Source organism: Atta colombica, unplaced genomic scaffold, assembly GCF_001594045.1.
Source record: "Atta colombica isolate Treedump-2 unplaced genomic scaffold, Acol1.0 scaffold164, whole genome shotgun sequence".
Lineage (NCBI taxonomy): Eukaryota > Metazoa > Arthropoda > Insecta > Hymenoptera > Formicidae > Atta > Atta colombica.
In genome coordinates, this window is record NW_017259255.1 from 1,165,207 (window position 1) to 1,185,154 (window position 19,948).

General features: G+C 27.3%; 1 protein-coding gene across 1 annotated transcript; it reads right to left on the bottom strand.

Annotated features, from left to right (window-relative positions):
• Nucleotides 1-962: 962 nt before the first annotated feature.
• Nucleotides 963-18,808, bottom strand: LOC108686123 (X-linked retinitis pigmentosa GTPase regulator). Its single transcript, XM_018191226.1, has 12 exons — nucleotides 18,657-18,808; nucleotides 8,206-8,331; nucleotides 6,770-6,862; nucleotides 5,666-5,728; nucleotides 4,666-4,989; nucleotides 4,153-4,305; nucleotides 3,532-3,696; nucleotides 3,344-3,465; nucleotides 3,183-3,266; nucleotides 2,282-3,074; nucleotides 1,321-1,418; nucleotides 963-1,223 (listed from the first exon to the last, which is right to left on the bottom strand). Exons 1-12 carry the CDS (start codon nucleotides 18,742-18,744, stop codon nucleotides 1,200-1,202), a joined length of 2,133 nt encoding a protein of 710 aa, XP_018046715.1. The 5' UTR covers nucleotides 18,745-18,808; the 3' UTR covers nucleotides 963-1,199.
• Between the last annotated feature and the right edge of the window lie 1,140 nt (nucleotides 18,809-19,948).

A 19,948-nucleotide genomic window follows, 5' to 3' on the forward strand; every position in this document is an offset into this window, starting at 1 on the left:
ATATTCAATCATTATAATATTATATAGTTATAATGAAGTATAATACAGTAGCATTTTCCATTTTTAATTATGGAAGAATAGGCAAAATTTTGATGGATATTTATAAGTGCACAATAATCAAGAATTACCTGATAATTTTTAGTAGAAAGATCCTAAGATCATGTAAAATATGTTATTGTGTCTGTGATTCCATCTTTATAAATAAATAATATGCAATATGCACTTGAATAGAGAGCAACGAGGAGAAAAGTTTCATTGGCAATTATGCAAATGGACAAAACTTTCACTCGTAGTGATCGTAACAGGATAGCGCGTAAGACGATGCTTTTTGTCAATATGTCTGCTACTCGTACTCGGCCATAAAATCTAGTGCAATATTAGTATTATCATATGTTAAGTATATCATCGCCGGCAATGTATGATGACAATTTCAAACAATTTCAATTAGAAGTAAGATCAATTGCACCGACAAGTGTTATTTATATTTGTGTAAAGCTAATTTCTATAATTTTGATTAATTGGTCGAAGGAATACAGCTCTAGCTATAGAAGAATATTGGAAAAAAATTTAGGTAACGGTTAATACGATTAATGTTAAACGACGTCGCTACGTTATAAGTTAATTATGATTTGACAATCAATCAAATGTGTGATACATCGAGGACGCAATGCGACTATGTATCACATTTTTAGTAATCTATTTCGAAAATGAAAATACTGTAAGATGAAAATACTGTAAGCTTGTTATTGCTCGAATAGAATTTTGTAATTGGACTTTAATAAACATATTTAAAACATATTTATCCATATATTACTATACAATTTTCATATTCTGCTGCCATCTATTTTATATATTATAGCATGTCGATTTATGGAGTGTCTTTCTGATTATATAAATCAATTCCTGTACTTTATATTTACAGTGCCTAATAAAGATCTTATTAATTTATTGTTAGTCGGAATTTTTATTTAAGAGTCTCGTCGCTGTAAATGAAAGACAGGAATTGACGCAATATGCATAATACAGAAGTTATATTAATTCTATGTAAATGCATCAATCGATGATACTTATTTTTTTTATATTAATTATTGGAGATTTCCGGTTCCATAACGATTTTGGTCCCAGCGATAAACATATATCGTAAGTATATATTTTATAAAAATATAATGAATTGTAATGTCTCTTCAAAATTTTCATGATCACAGAATTGTGCATGTTTTCGACTAAAATACAAAGAAAAATATTTAATAATATAATTGTATTATAAAATAATAAAATTATATCCTCTATGAAATAGTTTTTATATCGTTTCAGTTATACCTTAGCTTTCAGATTTCTTTTTTCTGCGCTGCTTGATTTCTTAGTTCCATTTTGTTCCTCTTGTTGCCGTTTTCCTTTGAACAATCTCGCCATTTTAGCTGAAAGATAATAACCAATTGTGCAATTCACAAATTCAAATATTCTAAAATTAATAACTGAAAAATATGAACTCTCTTTCGCAAAGTGAACTTTTTAAATTTAAATAAGTGAAAAAGTAGAGTCTTATTCGGTCAAAGCGGATTTTGTCTAATAATATTTTTGCAATTTTTAATTTATGCGAGTAGCGTACTGACTATTTGTTGGTTCTAAAATACAGTCCTAACTGAAATCGGAGTTATACACAATACTCTCTAAATTTCTTGGTGTAAAATCTCACTTTAAAAGAATGAAAATACTGCTATTATTGAAAAAAAGTAAAAATACTTGAATAAGAGTGGCAGATTTTCATTCTTTTTTTGAAGTGAGATTTCACTCTTTTAGAAGAGAGAGATTCACTCCAAGCAAAGGAAAGAAATCTTACTCTAAAAGAATGAAATACTATTCCAAAAAAGTAAAAATTTGCTATTTTTATTCAGGAGTGATATTTATTGATTATTTGTGATTATTTTCATTCTTTTTTAATAGTAGCAGTATTTTCTTTTAGAAATGGCTTTTTTGGCAATTCAGGTTGAGATATCTCTAAATCTTGATGTGATAGAGCAATTCTGCAGCCAGATTCAGGTTTAGTGCAAAAAATTATATAAAAAAACATTGTTAAATCCTAGTCAACTTTTAACATCTCCAATTTTGCAGACCTGTTATTTATGCTAATGAGCATTTTTTCAATCGCTGTGAAGCATTTATTGCAAGAAATCATCTCAGAGAGGATTCAGATCAAAATTTTTTTACATTCAATAGACGGTTTTAATTAACCAAGATGTGTAGTTTTATTTAATTCTTGGAAAGAAGAGACCTGTTTTACCTGTTCGCGGTGCTGGAGATTGTACAACGTCAGTATCATCTTGTGTGTTCATTTCTGCTTTCTCTGGTTCTTCAATGTTTTCATCTTCCTCGACTTGTTCTATCGAATTCTCGATAGCTTCCACAGTTTTTTGCGAAATTGTTGATAATGATTTTCTAGCTGATTTTGCACTTGAATTTTCTTCGTTATTCATCTTCATCTCTTCATCATCTTTTTCTTTTTCATCTTCTTCGTTCTCTTTTGAAGATTCTTTTTCACTTGCATCTTCGATACTTGCAGATTTTAGTCTCGGTGGTTTCGGTGGTGGTATAGGATTCATTGTCGTTTTCTGTTCCTTTTCCTCTTCTCTCCTCGAGACTTCTGTTTCTATATATTCCTCAATATCTTGTACTATCACTGTTGTTTCCATATTTTTATTATTTTCTTGATTTTCATTATTTTCATTAATATCTTTACTTTCAATATTTTCTTTATTATGATCCTCATCGTCGATTTGATCTTTTTCTTGAGAGCTTTCTGATGGAATAACTTCCAAAGATGGATTTGTAATTTTTTCATCTTCTGCTGAAGGTGAAATTTCTTCGTTACTAACAATATCTGTATTTTCTTTTGGTGAATCTTCTTTTGGCGAAGAATTCGTTTGAATGTCATTATTATTGGATGCTTCACTAATTTTAACAAGATGATGTGAATCATCCTTTTCGTCTGTCAATTTTTCCATATTGTCTATTCGATGTTCATTCTGCATATTTATAGGAAGTTTTAAAGGAGGTAGAGAACTTTTTTTCTGTTCCTAAAATTGATAAGAACCCATAAGCAAATTTATTAATTAAAAATAAAAACATAATTAATAATTCATTCATCATACAAATCTTGCATAATATACAATAATTGCATTTACCATGGAGTCCGACTGCCGTCGCGATTGATAATCTATCTCATGTCTTCGGCCAATTAATATTGTATGACATCCTCCACAAGCGACCTTACAAAGTGAACAAAATAATTAGAACGCGATGAAAATGTCATACATATTTATTTAAAAAGGAGAAACAAAGTTACATTTGAAACAAAAAGCTCTTGATATTTGGCAGCAAATGTTACTTCGTGAACATTATTTTCGTTTTCTTCTAGACCCAACTTGCCGTGTCGGCCATCACCACAAGTGAAAAGTTTGCCAGACTCTGTTATTATAATGCGATTAATGGAAAGTTTACAGAACATGATAATTAAAACAGAATTTTAATGACCAGTAAGTATAGCACTATGACTTTCACCGCAAGCAATCTTGACGATTTTTTCATCTTGAAGATTTCCGCGTGGAAGAAGTTTTGGTGTATGTGTCTCGTTAACATTTATGCCCATACCAAGTTGTCCACTGGCATTACTACCGGAACAGTAAATATTGCCATTTTCTAAAAATATATATAGTTAATTTTTACAAATCTTGTAAAAACACCCCTGTTATTATACAGCCATACTTAATCTCTTATTTATTGAACTTCTTTTGGAAAAGGCAATAATAAAATCCAAAGGAAAGTTAACAAAATTATAAAATTATAAAATTATAAAATTATAAAAAAATTATATTAAAAATTGTAATAATAATAATTGTAATAAAAAATTGTAATAATTATAAAAAAATTGAATCGAAATTGTTATAAAAATAAATATCATTCTTTAATAAAACTTTTTGAATTTACTTTTTTGTTAAATATAAAACATTTATATCAATTTGTGGGAGAAAAAGTTGTAATATTCTGGAATATAAAAAATAAAAAGATATAAAATCAGAATTTTTAGTCACAGATTTGCGAAGCAAATTTAAAATCACATTTAAAATATATTGCTATCAAAATCTTGATCCTAACCTGCTAGTATAAATGTGTGATGACCACCACATGCGACATGAAGTGCCGGTGCCGGTAATTGCACCTGTTTCGGTGCAACTTGAGTAGAAAAGTTGATATTTAGTCCAAGTTTACCACTTTCTGATTCGCCGCAGATATAAATGAGACCACTTTCTGGAAACAAGTCATCGCTGAATTACATAAATATATGTAATATATTTTACAATCTCTCATGTTCATGCGAGCAGCGATAAACATGCCGCAGCGGAAGCGATTTTATCTTGTGGAAAGTATACTGTGACGTCCCAGAATGACAGATTCTTGGAATTCAATTTTATTTTCTTGGATCAATATCTTAAAATATTACTTTTCTTTCTTTTGCACTAAATGAATATGAAAAAGATATTTTGTAGAAGAAAAACATAAAATATTCATAAATTTTTGTTTATTTGCACGTATATTTCAATTTATAATTTATAATTTATAATTTATTATATTACGTAAAAATAAGTGTTATTATCAAATACGCATTACCAGTTAAAAAAACTGAATGATAATATCCCGCGCTGATTTCCTTTACTGGTTCAGAAATGGGGATCTTCATAGGTTTGTAAATCAAACCTGAAATTTCTGATAATCCTAACTGTCCTTCCAGATTGCTTCCCCAGGCCACAACTTCTCCATCGCTTGTCAGAGCCATCGAATGATGTGATCCCGCTGCAAGTTGGACAATCCGTGGTCCAGCGAGCCCACAATCGTAGACCAAGATTGGAGAACTGGAACTATCACCTATCATGGAATTTTCCCGACCTAGTTGACCTTCTTGATTACTGCCGCACGCAAAGATTTTTTGGGCACCTAAAAATCATTTCAACATAATTGTTCGAGTTGTTTATTAACTAAGAAAAAAGTTTACATATTTATCAAATCAAAACCGTTTGTACAACGACAATAAAATAAAAAAATTAATTTAACTTTCGTTCATGAATATTTAATTAAGATAAAAAATTAGAAAATCCTCTGATAAAATTAGCTGCAAGAATATTTTTGCAAGCTATTTGCTTGAAGCGATCTTAATCATTTGATCGAAATTAACATCTCGAATTCCTATTTAGAAAGTTAGCAAAGTGGCGTGCCATTTAAGAGAGTTCTTATTCAGTTAATCCCTTCAAAGAACAAGTTTGAAGTTGAATGACTTGGCAAATATTCGCTGAAGTTCATGACACGCAAAGCCACATATAGAAACGGTATGCTCATTTAATACCTCGCATCCGTTAATGGTAGTTATATATGTACATATGTTATATATGTACATAAAAAGTGAGTTCCAGACATCATATATTTAAGATAATGTCTATTGCTTTGACAAATATAAAACCAATTATTTATCAAAAATTAATTTTTCATTTCTCATGACTTAGATCCTTATAACATATAGTGAAAAAATTTCATAGATTTAGATTTTTGCATGTATTATTCAGAGAAATTACGTTTGGAACACTCTATATAACGATATACTTCTATGATTTCTCACCTGTACATATTAAAGTATGTGCTCTTCCACATGCGACGTGTGTGACTCTTTCCGGTTTCAGAACTAAAATACGTTGGATTCTCATTAAAATCGTAAGTAGCGCTTTATTAAACGGAAGAATTTTAAAAGGAATTAATCTGGCGCGACATTTAGTGACTATAAATTTCTGACACGTTCTACAGATAAAGTGACTTTGAAAGAGACTAATATTCATAGAAACTGAATTTAATGATAGCAAAAAATGATAGCAAAAATGATGATTAGCAAAAAAGAATTATAGAATATTAAATGTTAAGGAAGTATTCTAGTTTATCGGGTCAAAAAAATCGATTCTTTTTTATTGCATTTTCGGAAAGTTGATAGTCTTGAAAATATATTATCAAAGCCAATAACTAATTGGGCTGATTAATCTGAGATAGTTGTAGGTACACTTAATCTTTTTTTATTATAAATCGTAGTTGAAACTTTAAATTTTTTTCTCAAAACAGCATTTTTCAATTTCGTTGACATAATATCTCGGGAACTAAGCGTCCGTCTGAATTTTTGCGTGTCCATTTAGTATATGTTCTTTTATTACTGGAATTACGGAATTTAATTTATGATTATTCCATTATAAAAAGAAACGAAATAAATATGGATGAAAATCAATACCATTTTTCAAAAAACATACATTACCGTTTCAACAATTTTTAATTTTTTTCTTAGTTCTAGTTCCAGTAATAGTATAATTCTTTCAATTTAATAATTTCTTTGGTTTTTTGTTTCAGGCTAGAACTAACGGAATAATATCAATGTGTCAAAAAGAAATTTTTTTGTATGCTCGCGTATTTTTTTTGCATGGTACATATGGACATGAAAAAATAATTTTTAAATATTCTGTACAAATAAAGTTTTAAACAGTTTTATATTAATATATTAATTCATTTCTTTTAAAAAAATTCCTGAATAATCATGTAATTTTTAGTCTTACAAATTAGGATATTCCCTTAAACGTAGAACATAATCATATAATGTTAAACCTAGAATGTAATTATATTTAATATGTTAAATACAATCATTTTGTTAATATAAATTTTTTGCTGTTACAATAGGATAGCTACAAACTTTTTACACACGATGGTTTGCTGATATGATTTCTATGACCCAGACCCAGTTGACCCCAATCGTTACTGCCAAAGATAAAGAGTCTGCCAGTTTCTACAATAAGAAAGGAAACAAGGCAATTAACAAGCATCAAAATTGAAAAATATATTTACTTAAATTATAACGTCTACAGAAACTATTCCTAACATTAAGATGGTATCTGCATTTACGTAACAAAATATTCAAGAAACCTGTGATTTAAAGTATCTAAAGATATAAATCTACGAGCAATAAACAGTAGTTACATAATTTAAATTGCGATACTAAATAGATAGCAAGTAATATGTACAAGTAAATATCTAAAAATTCAAAAGAAATATTTATAGAGAAATTATACAGAGAAATAAATATGATTTTGTCATTTGAGTAGCAATATAAAAAAACGAACAAAGTAAAAAATTTGCATTGCAAATACAATAAATAAAATATTAATGTTTAGTGTATAAGTGCAAGATTTAAGCAATGTTACATCTTTCATTAGCATTTATAGCCTCTTCTGCATTTTCACTGATGCAATATTTTTTTTATATGTGAGGTAATAATATAGTATACGTTTGGTCGAGACACGTAGAGCTAATAACACTAACAATGTCTGCAACACCAACCACTATGTGTTCAATATCGATTAACTAGACAGTGCATATTCCTATGTAAGTATAACTATTATATATATATATATATATACACTCCTTGCATATACACACATGGCATGCTACAGAAGTGTAAATCAAATAGAATTATACAGTCTTGCATTAAAAAGTCTACGAATTTTATAATACAGTAATTAAAATTCGCGATTTTAAACGTGTGTTATTAATAAAAACTGAGCAATATAATATAAATACACAAATAGATAATAGTTTGTAACTAAATTCAGGAAAAAAAGAAAAAGGATAATTATAACAAAAGCATTCTTATCTTTGTTTATTAATAAGTATATTAATAAATTTATTAATAAGTATCTATTTTGTCTGCAAACATTGCTTATTATTATGAATACATAGTTTATTGTCAACGCTACACTTCGCAATATTGATTAACGAGTCAATGGAAGGTATAACTAATTTATATTGTCAATTTTATCCTTATAGAGTTATTTCTTTCCAATAAATAATTTAAGTTAGATTCATTTCAAATTAAATTTGAATATTATTTGGTGCAAGTATGGTATCTGAATTATTCTGAGTTTGGATCCAATCTAGGTGTCCATATAGTAATTGGATCTAATCTGAATTTAATTAATGTAAATTATAGTTTCACTTATTTTGAATATTGATGATTCACTGAAATCGATGGATTATGTTTGGATGGATTATGCAGATTAAACTTGGACCATTGACTTTTTAGGAGCTAATGTATTATAAATTTCTCTGTAAAGAAATAGTTTTAATACTTACGACAAACAACGGCGGAGTGTTCATCTCCACATTCAATGATAACAACTGGATCCTTACGTATGAAGAAATGCGACGCAATGTTGTCCGCAAATCTGCTACGGCCGATCGTGAACACTGCCCCAGTCTCTACAATGTGCAAAAGTCGATACATCGTTAAATATTGAAAGCAACATCGAGTTTCTGCTTTAAATCACGTGAATTGATACTCGATCAATCTTATATTCCAATTTTTGCTTTAAAATAATAAGTTTCCTTTTTAGAACTTCATACTAAAAAATTTATGGTTAAAGTTTTTAATATAAATCTCTGCTTAAAATCATATCTTTATTATTATTCATATATTATTATCATATATTATTATTAGAGGAAAGCCTCCTATGAGATAGGCGCCTAATATAAGGTACCGGCGTTTCTGCTAAACTACATATAATATAATAAACGCTATCTATTGGTTTTACCATGAATTTATTGCTCTTAAATTGAAAACTATTTAATAGAAAATTCATTATTAGATGCTTGTAGTCATTGTAAAAAAAGATTTTAGAATTTGGATGTCTTCAAATTTCATTTAGATAAGACTTTAAACCTTGTTTATTATTTAATAAAAATAAATATTTAGCAAAATTCTTCATGTAGTGAGTATAGATAGAGTAAAGTCGTACTAATAGAAAAATACGGGATATGTTGAATTGTTTAATTACAGAGGTTAGATTTGATGATCGTAATACCATAAGGCATGGAAATCGTAATATGAGATAGAAGGTATTTCTAATATGAAGTAACTCATGCTTTTATGTTATAATGGAAATCGCTAAAGAGTAAATATTATTGTACAATAATAAAAAAGACAATTGGAATGGAAGTCGAGTGCCTATTTTTGCTTAATTCCAACTATCTAAAGATGAGTTCTGGTTATAATCTATCGCATGCTCATTTTTCACGTATGCTGACTGTGTGTTTGTTTGCATTTTAGAAACATGAAATAAAATTTTTTAAAATAAAATTGCAATGATATAATTTGCGTTTTACTATCGATTTCTTGGAGCATCTTACATTAGGAGCACAATTTTTGACTTTGCAATTTATTCACTTTTTACATTTCTTTAATTTTCAGAACAAATGGAATTTGAATTAAATTTTGTATAACATTATCTTAAAGCTTCCTTTCAAAATGACCTATTATTTTAAATTTTGTCCATAGACTTCTAGCATTTATTCAAAATGAACTCGGTATTTCATAATAGGGGCTTTCCTCTATTATTATTATAATATCATCATTATCGTCATTATTATTGTCTTTGAAAATTTATCCTGACGTATTTGCAACACGCACGATTGTAATCATTGCATATTAATTTTGCAAAGTTATAAATGTATCATAAATACACTTATATTGCATATATTTGCACGTAAAACAACTATAGTTTTAAATCAGCAATCTAATCTTCGACTTAAACAAAAGTTATATCTTTCTAGATTTCAGATCACGTGTAATATAATTATGTATATGCATATAAAAAACGTAATCTTCAGTTATTTTTAAATCAAGGCTTTAGCCTTGGCATAAATTAAGTTGGCATAAAAGCCAACAAAAAATAAATAAGACCGGAAAGACGTTAAGACACTAAATGCTAGCACGAGATTAACGGTGGTATTTCAGCCTCCCTTTGCAAAGGTCAATAACGCAAAGCTGGTGATAAATCCTTTGAGATCTACGCTTATGTTTTGCTTATCAAAAGTTCAAATAGCGGCCTTTTGCATAATTCATTATTGCATCTGTCCTTCATTTGGATAGTGAATATGAACTATTTTACTATCTTATCAAGAATTATTCTATTGAAGACTTTTTTAAGTAAGTCGTGAAATTATAGTGAAAGGTAGTTATAATACTTGAATTTTTAGACTAAAAAATATTTTTTTTAATCTTTAACAATTTCCTTAAAGCTTTAAATTTCTAAATTTTTATATTTTCAACTTTGCAAATTATTAGCTCCCAATTTTCCAAGTTTTAGATTATAATTCATAGATAATAATAAGATCATCTAGACTTGTATGAATAATAATCTAGACTTATTATATGAATAATAATCAAATAATTAAGGAAAAATCTATAAACAATCACTAGATTTTTAGCGCCTAATAACATTTCTATATATGTATATTTTACAAGGATAAAAATTGTTATATTTATATCATAATTTCCTATAATAACGATTTGGCATTGACATTGCAATTTCTTGAATGACGATGATAACTAACTAAAATTAAGATTGGGAAAGTCATTTTGGAAAAGTAACTTGCCATTAAGTATTATTGAAAAAAAAAATTCATTATTTCTACCGTGCGTCTACTTGTTAAAGTAACTGTAATCAATTATTTTAATTCGTTATAAATAATGAGTTACTCTTTTCAATAAACCACGAGCATTTTTAAAAATAACTTTTATCTAACTGTAACTTTAAGTTATATAGTTATCATTATTGTCATAAAAATTATAACATCATAACCAAATCGTTAATATAAAAAGTAACAATAAAAATTAAATTATCTTTCCATCTCTAATATTTTACATCTTTTTAATTCTTTAAATTGCACCGATTTATACTATATCGGATATGCAATGCAATTATAAATTAAAATAACAATTTTATAAATTAAATTGGTCGTCAATTTTGCTGATAATGCTAATAGCAATTTAATATCTATAAATAATTTATTACGAAAAATATTATTAATCTTCATATTTTGTGCAGATATTCTTCTTTAATGTTAATTCTTTAAATATTCTAGTTTTTTAAATATTATCATATCCTTAATAGTACAATTCAATGACAATGCATTGATTAAATCTCTTTTAAATTGTTGTAAACATGCCTTATATTTGTTTTTTTATATCTATGTTTCTTCCCAAGTAAAACAACAACGTTTATAAAACGTTTAGGAATGGTTATTTTCGTTTTAAAACCGTTCAAGGTTACTTTAAAAACATTTTTTAGGAACCGGTTAGATAATCATATTGTACAAACGTTTTAAAACGTTGTTTTTTTAAGATAAAATACAAATGAAAAGAATAAATGAGTGGAAGGCAGTGGAATTATAATTATATATAATTAAATATATAATTATATATATTTTAATGAAATGAAGAGATGAATTTGTCAAGTTACAATGTCTGGTTGTGTAGCAGATTATTGCACAAACTTATTTCCGATTTTGGTTCATTTACGCTCTGTCCGTAATAGTTTTTACTTGAAATACTCTATAATAGAGTTGTATCTATATTATCTATATTATAAGAAAAGCGCAAATGATTCGCTTGTTGATTGGTGAGCGGTCGTGGAATATCGGACTCGCAGCTGTTTTGTATAATGTACACATTTGTCGTACGACAAAAACGCAAAATGAAATAGCACTCCTAGGCCTGGTTATACCAACGTTACTTTAAGCGAGACTTAAAACTCTCTCTATCTCATTTTAAAATCTCGTTTTAAAAAAAGACAGGAACAAAGAGTTTTAAGCCTCGTTTAAAATTAAAGTAACGTTAGTTAGCAACCGGACTTTATATTCTATATTTACAGTTACAGCTCTAAATATAATATTCTTTGAGAGAAACCAATCGGCGGTTATCTAATCACTCCTTCACTAGCTGTTTATGTGCCGTGTGACATAGCCGCTGCAAGTGGCTTGTAGGTAAACGTTTTAAAATAGATTTTTTACAGTAAAAAAGCATTTTATAATAATTTTTATACTGATTTCATAAATGTTTAATTGATTGTTATTTCTAATTTGTTTGTTGTTTCCTACACGGACTTATGTATTAAAAATGTTCACTTGTAATCGTTACTGACGTTTTTTCAATAGATTTTTAACGTTTTTGTTTTGGATTGTTTTTCATATCTATATTTCTAATTTACATGTTGACATTTGTCGATTCGAAAAACAGTTTTTGTTGTCTTTTAACTTAAATTATGATAATTTTTAATCTCGTTTTACTGTTTATTTTGTAGTAGAATCTACATTCCCGACCAAAAGTTTGGAAACACTTGCAATCTTTTCGCATTTCATGAAAAGTTAAATATCACAGTGAAAAAAAGTCGTAGAGAAGTTTTCAACCATGCATTTTAAAATACAAAAACAGGGCCTTAAATCTATGTTTGAATTTTGGTATGATAATTTGCAACGATATTGTATTTTTTATTGTGTAATGCAAAACAATCGCAAATGTTTCCAAACTTTTGACCTGGGTACGTTCACTGTATTATTCATTAAGAATTTCCTATTATATTAACATCTTCTCATGAAGCTACCTTATCGGTTAAGAATGATTAAATATCATTTTTATATTGGACTATTTACATCTGATAATGATTCAAAAAAGAGTTGAAATGTTATAATACACAAGATGCATTATTGAATACTGTATCTATATTTTTATTTCTGCGTTTCAAGAATATCTCCATTATTTATTATGTTATAGCAACGCGAGTTTGAATTATTATAATTACATTGTCAAACATTGGTTATATTGGCATGCATTGGAAATATATCGAACTCATATTACCAAATATAAAATCAGTATTAGCAAAATTTAATTCAAATGCATTGTTAATATAAAATATAAAATTATTTTACAAGATCGGATAAATATTGGAAGCCAATACAATTATATTGGCGCAATATATAATCAATATTGCGTCAATTTGTGCTATTAGTATTCATACCATACTTTAAAACTAAATTTGTATAAAAACAAAGAAAAAAGAGCCAAAAATTATATAAAAACAAAACAAGATAAGTAGAAAGTACAAAAAAACAAAAAGGAAACGAAAATGTTTTAAGTTGAAATTTTAATAAAGAATGCTAGCAATAGACGTTTCGATCGGATCATTCTCAATAATAAAAACATACATAATAAATAACGGTTAGAAAATAAACAAAACATAATACAATAAATATTTCGCTCTAAGGTAAACACTGATAATATAAAAATAATTATCGTAACATGCAATTATAACGGAAAGGACGCGAATGATAATTATTTGCAGTCAATTATTATATGCTTCTGGTGTCAATTTGATAAAAGGAATGAGAATCTTTCGATTATAAGTAAACGGAGAACGCAAATATGAGTATGATCCTGTAGAAAACACATGTAATATAAAATGAAAATATAGCGCAAGATTGAAATAATATAACTGGATATAAATTATAATATAACAAATTTTTAACATTAGAAAACGAGATGAATCATTAAAAATTAGCATACAGACAATGTAATATGTGAGATAATACTTAGCAAAATTAGTGAAGGTTAATTGCAAAAAAATTTTTTTTTATCTCTATATTAACTAAAAAGTTTTTTATTTTAGATATAGTATTTTAGATATAATAACAGCTAAAATATGCATATCTTTAATGTAATATACCTTAAGTCAAAAGTTGAAATAAAAGGAGTTTCGGATACACACAGTGCGTTAAACTTAGAAACAATGCGAAAAGAAATAAAAATATCTTGTCTCCTCCAATGTTCAAGACAAAATGAAATCATAAAAATGACATTCGAAGGAAGGAAGGTAAAGTTGGTAGGAGGAAGAAATAAGAAAGGATAGAAATGTGAATGAAACTATGGAATGAATAATAAAGACAAGAAGAAATTAAGAAGGAAAAAAAGATTGAATAATAAGTAGATAGGATTCAGGCAAAAATTCTATTGTCTATTTAGGCCTTGTTTTTGTCTTTTTTATGTGTATCATTTCGGATATCAATCTCTTATTATTGTATATGAAGATTTGCTATCCAATATCTTCACTTCATTCTAAAATTGTGATTGAGATTTATATGGTGATCAAAAATAATCGATGGAGAACCCGTTTTTTTATTGATATCCGAAATATGTTCACATACTTAATTTTCTCTCATATTTAATTTTTTCTTGATTTGACTAACATAGCTAGCCTCGCAATCATTACATGAAATCTTATAGACCACATTTTGATTAGAAAGCAATTCTAACTTGTCCTTTCCTCTCTTAATAAAACTTTTCAAGATGTTGGTGATGGAAAATGCTAATTTACAGTGAAACTTGAAAGTTGGATATAGGTGAGAAACATTCGGAGATAGATTTAACGTAAGGAACTGTAAAAAATTTTTCTTTAATTTATGGATTATGTGAAATTTTAATCGGTTTTCAATTGTGGAAAAAATGAAAGGGAGAGGATAGCCATTATTAAGAAAAGTATAAATAGCTTCAACAAGATTGTTATGTTGAAACCGAGGATGTGATAACAGAAATATTTTATCAACGAAATTAATAATTATGCCTCTTTTATGACAAAGAGGGTGATTGGAATGGAAATTCAGAAACCTTCCCGAAAATGTAGTTTTGTGATATGTCGAAAATAATTCTTTTATTATCAATAATCAAAGTGATATCAAGAAAATTCAATCTATTGTCATTGCCAATCTCTATAAATGTATTAAATTGTAACCTTATATGTAAAGAATTAAAAAGAGTATCGTCAATGTATTCAGATGGAAGTGCGAGAATGATGTCATCGACATATCTGTAATAAAATAATGGATGTACTTATAAATTCGAGATGGCAATCTCTTCCAAATCCTGCATTACTATGTCAGCAATGATAGGAGATAAAGATGAACCTCTTTGGAGTACCAAAAACTTGTTTGTAAAACTTATACTAAATTTGTAAATGTTTTTTAAGTTATTATTTCTGTTACAAATGTTATAATTTTGCAATGTGAAGAATTATAACATTCTGGAAAGCTAAAAGTAAATGTATTCCACTTTATAGAAAGATTGATAATTCTCGAGAAGTTCATATATTTTCTAAGGCTATTGACCCAGAAGTCGGTTAATAGCCACTAAATTGCTCGGCAAAGCAATGTATGTACATAATCTAATAGTCGATAGCGATTCTATCGCGAATAGCAATTCATTCATATGCAAAACATTCAAAATGCAAGCAGATTAGATTATATCGAAATCATCGTGGAGCTCACATATGTGTACATTGAAGAAATATATTATATTAAAAAATGCATATAATTTTAAAGATAAAATTTTTTTAAAGATAAATTTAAAAAATAAAATTCTTTTTAAAGATAAATTTATATGAGATAAAATTCTTTTTATAAGAGAACGAAAATAGCTGTGAACATTATGTTTATAAAAAATAATTTATAAAAATATTATTAAAGATTAGATAATAGAAAATATAATAAAGCCTTCTGATTATATAACATATCAATGAAAATTATTTTAAAAGGAACGTCAGAGCGATAAACGATGTTCGGTTCTAATAACAAAAAACTTTTTAATGATTCAATAAATTAGACGACATACAATAATAATTAAAAAAAGATTTAATGATAATAAATTTAATGATAATAAATAAATGATAAAAAATTATTAAAAATTTTTTTATTATTGCAAATGTACACCATTTACCGTACTATTCTCGTCTCTTTTTAACTTCACTGTTAAATCTATAGTGTCAAATTTAATCTAATGTCGCTCTGCTGCTTCTACTAAATATATCGTTAGTTTTTATTAAAACAATAATTAAATTTAAATTTAATATTGTGTCAATTTGATATTGTATAGTATCAAATAGAACCATTGTTTTAGTATAAAATAACGATATGATTGGGTGATGGCGACTCACAGTCATTTAAGTAAAATTTGGCATTATAGATTTAACAGTTATAAATTTAAACATTTTAACGAAAACAACATACTGCAAATGTGGCAAAATCACCTTAATAATTTAGTTATTTATAATTTTCATAAAAATATATTTCGTAAAAAATTTTTTCCAATCTGCAATACATCAGATATTAAAGAACATAACATAATACTAAACAAATATATTTTTATTAACTAAAAAAGTTATAAGCAAAAAGCATTGAAAGTTATAGCAATGAAAACACATTAAGAAATGATTAAGAATTAATATTCATTATTATGTTGTTAAAGAATATTTTGAGAAAGAAATAGTAATTTTTTTTTCTCTATATCGCGATTTAATTCTGTTTATTATACATTGAATTTAATCTCTTCAGACCCTGCGTATTGTATTGTGTGTAAAATTTGAAGACATTATCTATTACAATTATTTAATTCTATGATGTCATTTGATGTATATAATAATGTATATATTGGAAAAATATTCATTAATAACTAATTCATATTAAATCGCATTTATAAAATAATTAATTTATAGATTACTTATTAAAGTGTACATGAATTGAATTAAAAAATAATAAACGATTTCTTAAGATCGTATATGTGAATACAGCAAATTAAAAAAGGTTTTTTTAACATAGTTCTAATAAAATTAGGTCTGAAGGAATTAATTTTTGCATCGTTATTATAAACGTTAATATTACAAAGAAGGATATTAAAGGCCAATTTTTGTCATTATCACAAAAGTGTAAGTAAATGGAATAGCGTTTTTCAGATCAATAGATTTTGAATACAATAAAGTTCGGGATAGAACTTGAAAATTAAGCATGAACATGATGTATTTTTTTATGAGATTTACAAAATCGCGTATGTGGACTTAAACCCGGATCTACAGATTGCGAGTCAATGACACCGAGTGGCAATCCACTCGATATATTTAAAAAGATTGTAAGGCAAATCCAATATGTTAAGAATTACTTTAAAAAATTACATTATTCTAAATTGCACTTAAAAATAATACAAAAAAATTAGAGATAGTTGATCATCTGGATTAAAAGTTATTTCAATAAAAAATAATTTTTTTTGTACTGTAATAGAAATATATTAAAGAATGTAATAGAAAATGTGTTATAAAATAATGATAAAAATCTCATTCTTTTTATATAAGTATTTTATGAATTAAAAAATATTTATATAAAGTTATACATTGAGATGCAGACATAAATTGTAGAAAATAAACAAAATATTTCTTTGTTATAAATTAATTGATGAATCTCAATGAAACGTTGCATAAGTCATTTTTACTTAAAATATTTATATAAAAAAATTTTAATTTTTGTTATTATTTAAAAATTTTTTGTTTACATTAATAAAATTAATATCAAATAAAATAAATAATGTATAAAAATGTGTTGTTCAATAAAAATAGAATGTTATGAACACAATTTTCACATGTATGTAGTTTGTTTAAAGCGTAAATATTAATATATACATATTTTTATGCTCTTACAATCTCCTTTAAAAAAATTTCATTATTCTTGTTTACACTTTTCAAGATGTTTTCCCCACATACCACGAACTTTTTAATAATTTTATTATATTTAGGAAATCAAAATCTACAAAAAAAGCACTATTTCTTTTACTTACATCTTTTTGAGCAAAAATTTGCTCTTTTTAGAAAATATTAAAAAAACTTTTGCTCAAAAGAATATAAATAAAAGAAATACTGTTTTTGTAAAGTTTGACCTGAATATTATAAAATTAAAAAATTCGTGACATTTAGGAAACATCTTGAAAAATTAACAAGAATATTGGAATTTTTAAAATATATTATGTTCAAGCTCAATTTTCAAGATGTTCCCTGTCGATCCCGAACTTTTTATTAACATTATCGTATTCAGGAGGTCAAAACTTATTAAAAACGCTTACACCTTTGTGGACAAAAAATGTGGGTTATTTTTAACATCCTCTTTTATCAAACGAGTTAAGTGATATTTAGGCGAGTAGAAATTTTTTGTCTCAACTCGTTTATCTATTGCAATATAGTACAGCGCGATAACAGTAACTTAATGATATGAATGCGCGTATATGACTTGCATGAACCACAACGGTGGCATTAGCCGATTAACGACCGGATTGTGCTGGTAGTGGCACGCTCCTAAGCAACCAATTACTGTTCGTTATTGAGAATATTCAACGCCATGCTGATTAAAGAGCCGATTAAATAAAACAGTTTTGCAAGCTTATTTAACGAATGAATCGTATGCCGTTGACTGTAATTCACAAGGAAAACTCGATTGCAGACATCTTATTCTATAAGCCGTACAGTGCTTATAAAACTTGGCAACTTAAATTGCGTACATTTGCAACTTTCATGACCCCGCGCCGGTAATGTATTAATTCCAACAAACTCAATTATAATATATCATTTGTCATCGAATGACTAATTGTGAATCTCGCGACTACACACTCGTAATCGCTCGATAACAGTGAGACGTATCGATTTTCGTTTCTTCACGCCGACACGGCACGCGAAACAAGAGGGTACACGTTAGGAGTTTTAATAATGCCAGGGAAATTGTGGCTATTGTTCAAGGGATCGATTACACGGCCGGCGTTACGATGATCCAGAATACTCTATAAGTTTGTAAGTGCGTTTGAATTTGTGCGCATTCTTTTTCTTTTTTTTTCTCTCTTTCGTGTGCATGTGCGTGATCTTTCTTGGTTTTTTTAAAAATTATTTTACCGGGTATGGTCTCTATGTCTGGCAGGCCCATGGTTTGCACTTTGCGCCGCGCAACTTGTAGCCAACTGACCGCCTGGTAAGCAGACATGCTCACTGGCGCGACGCGGCCGCGTTCAAGCCGGCCATGTATCCTAGCAACTGGAAATCAATTTCTAATGGCAAGTATGGCAACATGCGCTACTGACTTTCTTTAACGCTGAAAAAACGGGAGCAATCTTCGACAGTGTCGAAAATGATTGATTTTGTCAGTTTTAATTCTCCAGAACTGACATAAAAATCTGCAAACACAGTTATTAGATCTGTATAAGATTTATTTGTTGAGTAAAAGACACTAATTAATTTGAAGAAACCAAAAATGATATAACTTGTACAAAAAAGAATGAATACTAAGTATATTTTTATGAAGAAGCATAAGGCTCATTTAACTTATGTTAATTAAATAAATGTTAATTATATTAATTAATTATAAGGAACTAAAACGACATAACATACCTCGTATAAAAATAAATGACATAACATACCTCGTATAACACTCTACCTTGAATGAATACTTCATTCGTATAAAAACAAATGAATAATTCAGCAAACCAAGTTACATGTAATGTATCTGTTAGTTCCCAGATGACATAGCTGTTATTTTTTATCATATTATTTTAACGATATTATAGATACCATTTTGATGAAAAATAATAACAAAATAATGACAAATAATGTCAGTTTATTACTTGGATATATTAATTAAGTAAATTAATATATTAAGTAAATTTCCACTCAACAATATAACTATAATAATATATAACTGTATATGTAATAATGTATGTTATATTATAATTATATTTATTATATTACAGCTATATTACAGTTATATTGCTTGAGTGTGAAAATTACAATTATAACAGATACATATAATTTGATGTTTGCTGGGAGAAATACAGATATTTTAATAAGAATAATTTGCAAATTTAATATAAAAAATTGAACTGTTTGATATTTTTAATAAAAAGATTTATAATCTAGTGGATGACAGTGTAACACAGTAAATCATTACGTCCTTGTTGTTTGTCAATGTTAAACAAAGATGACATGATCGTTGTATTGCATTGTGTTGCTTGGAAGACACACTGTCACTTGCTAAAAAGTACCATATATCAATGAGGTCCCGGGGATCTGTGGATTAAAGAACAGTGATATTACCGATAAGTGATACAAATTTGTGATTTTTAACAATATTATATTTGGATAATAAAATTATTAAATACATTATTTTTATTATATAAATGCATAAATAAATA